The sequence below is a fragment of the Mus caroli genome, chromosome 11 (assembly GCF_900094665.2).
Source record: "Mus caroli chromosome 11, CAROLI_EIJ_v1.1, whole genome shotgun sequence".
Lineage (NCBI taxonomy): Eukaryota > Metazoa > Chordata > Mammalia > Rodentia > Muridae > Mus > Mus caroli.
Genome location: NC_034580.1, coordinates 98,043,031 through 98,049,763, shown reverse-complemented (window position 1 = coordinate 98,049,763; position 6,733 = coordinate 98,043,031). Strand labels below are relative to the sequence as shown.

Below are 6,733 nucleotides of genomic sequence, written 5' to 3'. Positions count from 1 at the left end.
GGTGGCTCACAACCATCTGTAATGGGATCTGATGCCCTCTTCTGGTGTGTCTGAAGAGAGCAATGGTGTACTCATATACATAAAATAAATAAATAAATCTTAAAAGAAGAAGAAGAAGAAGAATCAGAAATTGAATTAAATCCTGCTTCTTTAAAAAAAGATGTTTGCTGAGTGTGGTGGCACACACTTTTCATTTCAGTACTTGGGAGGCAGAGACAGGTGGATTTGTATGATTTCAAGTCCAGCCTGATCTACATTGTGAGGTCCGGGTCATACAGGACTACAAAATAAAACCTAGTCTAAAACCACAACAAACAAACAAACAAACTCCCCACCACAGGCCAAATGTGTTGTCTGTGCTGGAAAGATTTCTGTTTTTCTATTTTCTTTTTAAACTTGTGGTGTGTGTGTGTGTTTGTGTGTGTGTGTACACATGTGCCCCAGTGCATTTGTGGTCAGAGGACAGCTTTGTGGAGTTGACTCTTTTCTTCCACCTTTATGCGGGTTCCAGGGATAGAACTCAGGCCTGCAGAGCCAGGGCTGTTACCAGATGCGCCGTCTCACACACCCTCATGCCTGCTTTTCCTTAGCAACAAATTTGAATGGATTACGTTTTTAGATTTGTTAAAGTCCTGTTCTAAAAGGCACTTAGAAGCCATCTCATTAAAGACTGCCCATTCCTCTCTGGTATCTCTGTTTTCATTCAGTATCTCTTACTTTGGGGGAAATCCCTGCCCAGCTCTGCATAGACACGTTAAGCATCAGGGACCTTCTGTAGACTTATCTCATCCTCTTAAATGGAAGGCACAGAGATAACCAGAGCTTCCAAACCTGCCATTACCTTGGGTTCCAGGAACAACAGAGCCTTGCTGGCTCATTCCCAGATGAGGGCAACCATCCACAAGGGTGAGGCTTGTACCCTGGAGAATGAGTCACCATCTCCTGAGAACCAGCCTGTCTCCTCAGGTGACAGGGACGTCTTTGGACGTCTTGAAGAATTGGAATTGAGACTATGATCAACCAGATTACGCCTTGACTAAATCTGCTTGGGTTCAATTCTGGTCATCAGGGTTGGTGACCCTGCTGGGCTATTTTACCAGATTTCCTCTTCTTTCCTTCCCCCACCTCTGGCCTTTCATCCTTTCTAGATAGGGTCTCCGTCCTGGCTAGTTTTATGTCATCATTATACAATCTAGAATCATCTGAAAGGAGGGAAGCTCAATTGAGAAAATGCCTCCATAAGATACATCTGTAGCCCATTTTCTTCATCAGTGATTGACAGAGGAGGACTCAACCCATCTTGGGTGGTGCTATCCCTGGGCTGGTGGTCCTGGGTTTTACAATAAAGCAGGAGGAGTTAGCCCTGTGGAGCAAGCCAGTAAGCAGCATCCGTCCATGGCCTCTGCATCAGCCACCTGCCTCCAGGTTCCTGCCCTGATTCATTTCCTGCCCTGATGTTCTTTGAAGTTAAACTGTGATGCGGAAGTGTCAGCCAAATAAAGCCTGCCTCCCCAACTTCCTTTGGTTACTGTGTTTCATCATGCAATAGTGACCATAATTAAGATATTCTGGGATAGCCTCAAGCTCTTAATATAGCCAAACATACACGCTAAACTTCTGATCTTGCTTCTACATCTGGGGTGCTGGGGTTCTAGATGTGTGGTGGGTGTTGCGGCCCGCCCGCAGTCCGCAACGCGAACGGTTCAACTGAGAATGGCAGTTCGAACTGAAAAGAGAGGAAGCTAGACGGGGCGGGAGAAAGAATGGGGCCAAGATGATTCCATGTTCAAGGCCCCCCTTTACTAATTCTAACATTCAGTTATAAAGGAAGGGGGAGGGATCCCAATTTCCCGCCAAGTAACTCGGGGTCCAGTAGCAGGATGAACACATGTGTGCCTCCAAGCAGCAAAGCCGACAGGGTCCAGCAGTGGGCGTGGCAGAACGAATGAGCAGGAAACTCCACCCTTGAGCAAGCAGGTTCAAGCAGGTGGGGGAAGAGAGACCACAGGTGGGGATCCCTGCCAATGCTGGGGGTCAATCTCCAAGATCTGTGCATGCTAAGTAAGAACTAGACCTGAGACACATCACCACTTCCTCTTGTGATTTTGTTCTGAACAAGGTGACATTACGTAGCCCAGGCTGGCCTGGAACTTGAGATCCCTCTAGTGCTGGGATTACAGGTTGTGCACCCACGTCTGTAAGGAGTGACTCTTTCCTTCCCGTGAGTTTGCTTGGGGAGGAGTCATTGCAATGTCCTGTCTATCAGAGGTCCCTGTTGTAGATACTGGGTTCGGGTGACCGCTGGTATGTTACAGAAGGCTAAGTCACTTAGGATGAGTGGACTTGATATTACTAGACAAGGCGAGTGATTTTCCGAGGTTCAGGTCTCTAACCTCCTTGACCTGGGTTGGTTTTTATTATGTCCTCTGAGGACGAAGAACAATGGAATCCCAGCAATTCTGTCCCTGTATCCTTCAAGGAGAGGTTGGAGGCTGGTCCTGGTCCCAAGTGCACAGTAACAATTGTTTTGGAAGTTTGCCCTCACAGGGGTCGTCACCCAGTTTGCAGACTTGTCTCATGGAGGCTGAGTCACGGGTCGATGATGATGGGGGGCACTGAGTGGGGCCAGCCAAGTCTATTGATCAAGGGCTGAAACTTCCTCCCCACTAATCAACAGTTAATTAAGTCTTGGATGAGGGGGTGGTGATTAATGAATAGAAAGCTTGTCCTGTAATTGGGGCATGGAGGGAATACCAAGATGCACAGAGGGGCTTTGTGAGGATGGCGGAGGCTGGTTTCTGGTCCACACTGAGGGACCCCTTTGGGCTCAACTTGCTTTCATACACTGAATCGAGGCATCTAGGCCTTTCCTTATATCCTCTGTCTTCTCCACCCTTTCCCCTTTTCTTCTTTCCTTGAACCTTGCATTTTCTAAGGTCAGGGTCGAGGGGTGGGGAGGTAGGGGGTAGGGACATTCAGGCATGGCAGAGCCTCTGTGTTCCTCTTACGAGCTCCTTTGTCTCTGTGTGGGGTTGGTGCACCTGCAACCTCCTCATTACCAAATGTCCATTCCCATCTCCTGTCCCTTGTAGCCTATAGAGTCCTTGTCTATCTAGGCTCCAGCCTCTGTGATCACACCTGCCCTAGCCGGCACCCAGGTTATCCTCTCCTGAGCGAGCACCTGTCATGTCATCCCATGACATTTGGTTTTCCCTAAAGGGTTAGAATTCTTGTACTTCTGTTATCTTCTCTCCAAACAGAACACCGGCTGGCCTCTCTGTAACTGTTCTGGGGTCTTTTAAGACTGGGAGTCCCCAAGGATGTGGCTCTCCTGAGATGAGGGTCCTCGGAGGACAAGGCTGTGACTTGACCCCCAGATACAGGCTCCCTAAGGAGAACTGCGTCTCTCTTTTCTCCAAGGCTGGGCTACATGTCCTCTTATCCTGATCTTTTCCACTTCCGTGCTCAGCAGGATGCCCCAGTTCTTCTGTTACAGGGGGCCCCTGTGGGACCTGGCTGGCTGATAAGGATCCATTTCCGGAGAGTGCAGGTGACTGAACCCATAAAAAAAGGTGATTGAAGAAGCCCTGGATGCTCCATCTCAGGTGAGTTCTAAAAATAGCATCCACAGCCATCTGTCCTGGGAAGTGGAAGGGCTGGCCCAGAACTAGGGGCCTGGGCAAGATGGTTCTCCCTGTTTCCATGGGCTAGAAGTGGTGGAGACTCTGGCAGGGCTGGGAGAAGAACCCAGAAAGGGTTGGACTTCCCTATGGTCCTCTCTTCTTGGTTAAGCAGGTGGGTCTGATAGGGCTCTTCCCCACGGGGCTGGTGGTCTGGGGTCCTTCCCTCTCTCAGCCAATCAGAGTAGGCTGTGGTTCCAGACACTGCCCACTCCTGCTCCGGAGTGTAACTCCTGAGCTTCCGGGTCACACGCCTATCCACTGTCAGCACTGAGAAAGCTGTTCCCCCTGGTTTGTCTGCCCTTGTCCCATTAGAGCCATGGATGGCCCCTCAGAACTTCTGCTTTCTCACTGATGGGACACTCTGGATATTGTACAGGAACTGATGATGTGTTACGCAGCACAAAATCCATGCTTAATAATCATTTATGGTTGCCCCTCTTCTGCAGGCCTTCCCTCGTGGGTCCCAGAGTCCAGAGATGGCTGTAGTGGGCTTAAACAGTGTCATGCCCTGTGTCACCTTGGCATCAGTTGCAAAAGGCAGCTATGTCCTGAAGGTCTCTTGGTCAGAGAAGGGGTTCTGCCTTGGGAGGGCACTCTGTCAGGGGTGTGTAGCTGGCCTGTCCTGAGTCTGACTGTTCTAAGCTGAACCATGCAAGCAGCTGATGAAGCTGCTTCTGCGAAGTGAACTAGGTTTTTACCTCCCTGTCTCTCTTTCAATGGAGAAAGGACACAATGGAATGTCTGTCCAGTGAAGCCTCATCCTCACAACGTCATAACCAGGTTGGGAGGCGAGGACCCATGATCCTATCTCTGCCTTCAGCAGAAAAAGTCTTCCCCCACAGGTCCAGTCAGCCCTGGTACCTTCTCCAAACAGAAGTACACAGGGCTGCTTCCAGAAAGGAGCTATCCCAGGTTGCACAGGCTGGAGGAAGGGCATTTCCCATCTCCATCCCATCCTATGAACAGGCTAAGGAAGATGGGATCTCATTCCTGGTTTTGCCTTGTTAGTCTAGATCCAAACTCTAGATTCAGTTCCTTGTGGCAGCCTTAGGGTGAACACCAGATTCAGGCAAGGCACCCTTTCCAGAAGGACCCCGAGTCGGAAGATGGGACTGCCCCCTCAGCTGCTGAGGTGGAGAGACAGCACGTACTGGCTGGGTGTAAAGTCAGCGATTGGCAGGGGTGGAGGGAGGGAGGAGACAAGCCCTCCCCTGCTGGCTCCCCTCCCCTGGACTCCCCCCTCCCTTTCCAAGTGGGATATAAGCCCCGCAGGGAAGCTCTGAGCAGAGGCCAGTAGCTGTCCAGCCTTCGAGCTTCTCCCACCTTCCATCTCCTCCTGCTCGTCTTGCTTCGGAAGCTGTAGCTGCTGTGAGTGACTGGGATCAGGAATAGTCTGGTATCATGATATTTTGTGGGGAAACTGAGGTCGGGTCTCTGGAAACTGGGACTGAGTGGTTGTGAGCTGGGTGGGCAGGGTTTAGCTGAGGTGAGATGGAGAAGCTGGTGGGGAACTCGGGTGTCATCACAGCTTTCTTCCCTCATCTACCTCTTTGCGTATTAGCGGGAGTTGGGAGGCAGGCAGGACTTATGGTTGTCTGACAAATGGGGAAACTGAGGCTAGAGATGGTACAAGGCGAGAGAAGACTAGGTGAATCCTGTGGTTGGGACAGATTATTGAGACGTGGGCCCGACGGCAGCCGCCAGCATCCCGCCGTGGAGGATCCAGGCTCAGGATGACCCACCCACCAATGCTTTCCTCCTAGATGGTGGCGGTGCGCAGGCCTTGGCCCGTCATGGTCGCAATGCTGCTAATCCTGCTCGCCTGTCTGGGAGCCCTGGTGGACGCCTACCCCGCCAAACCAGAGGCTCCCGGCGAAGACGCCTCCCCGGAGGAGCTGAGCCGCTACTACGCCTCCCTGCGCCACTACCTCAACCTGGTCACCCGGCAGCGGTGAGCGCTGGAGAGGGCAGGCGGGTGGACCCCAGCCACCGGGGTTGCTTCCTCTCCCCAGCTCCACCTGGAGGCCTGACCACGCCCCCTTTGTGGTCCCGCCCCCAGGTATGGGAAAAGAGATGTCCCCGCAGCTCTGTTCTCCAAACTGCTCTTCACAGACGACAGCGACAGCGAGAACCTCCCCTTCAGGTCTCGGTAGAAAACACCCCTCCCCACGCATGCCCTGGAGTGTGGCCTGGCCCCCTTACTTACAACCCTGCCTTCCCATTCAATTCATTTCCTTTTCCTCCTGCAGGCCAGAAGATTTGGACCAGTGGTGAATACTCCCCCAAGGCCTCCTGCGAGATGTGCTAACTACACCGACTTCACTTGCATGTTTGGTTTAAGAAGAGGGCACTTCATATCTCGGTGTCTCGGACACCCAGACTGGAGGGCTGTGTGTGTTCATTTCCCTGTCCCTAAATAAAAAGCAAATTTCGCACAAAATACCCGTGTGTTTTTTCCATCCTGACGCGTCAGTGGTGTAAGGTGTCTTGAGCCCCAGGAAAGACAGGTGGCTAAGAAAATGACTCTGGGGACAAGGAGAGGGCATGGTGGGGGAGTTCAGCATAGACACCTCATCTCAGCCAGGGGCTCCCAAAGGACCTGGGAAGGCACTCTGGGGAGAAGGGAGCCTAGGAGAGTGGTTGCAGTGGATTCTGAACGGGAGGAGGCAAAAGGGTGCGGATGGAGAGGAGTTTAAGGTCCAGGAGAGCATCTGGGAGAAGGCTAGACACCACTCCCTGGGGAGTTGCCCTGAGCAGCCGGGGAGACCCAGAAGATGGCATCTAGGATGAGACCCTGGAGGAAGAGACCTTGGAGAGGAGATATGGAATGGGTGCAGAAATCACTTCCCTCCCACCTTGAGCAGGAGAAGCAGCGGGAGTCTAGAGGTCTCCATTCTTTCAGCAACAGTTTATTGCTGAATGCAGGCTGAATAGCTATGTCTAACTGTGCCTTTCTGGTGGAAAGGCCATGGGGACACCCACCAATTCCTCGCTGTCCCCATTAAACACCGAGGTCTAAAGTGTTGTGGGTGTTTAAACTGTAGGCTAAC

At 51.8% G+C, this 6,733-nt stretch overlaps 1 protein-coding gene across 2 annotated transcripts; it reads left to right on the top strand.

The window, feature by feature from the left end:
* The first annotated feature begins 4,976 nt into the window (after positions 1–4,976).
* Positions 4,977–6,123, top strand: Pyy (peptide YY). Of its 2 annotated transcripts, none has more exons than XM_021178406.1 (4): positions 4,977–5,051; positions 5,447–5,634; positions 5,743–5,826; positions 5,933–6,123. In XM_021178406.1, exons 2-4 carry the CDS (start codon positions 5,447–5,449, stop codon positions 5,955–5,957), a joined length of 297 nt encoding a protein of 98 aa, XP_021034065.1. In that variant the 5' UTR covers positions 4,977–5,051; the 3' UTR covers positions 5,958–6,123. The 2 variants fall into 2 exon arrangements, with proteins under 2 accessions (XP_021034065.1, XP_021034064.1); XM_021178405.1 differs by having other exon boundaries at positions 4,981–5,051; positions 5,743–5,832.
* The last annotated feature ends 610 nt before the right edge of the window (positions 6,124–6,733 follow it).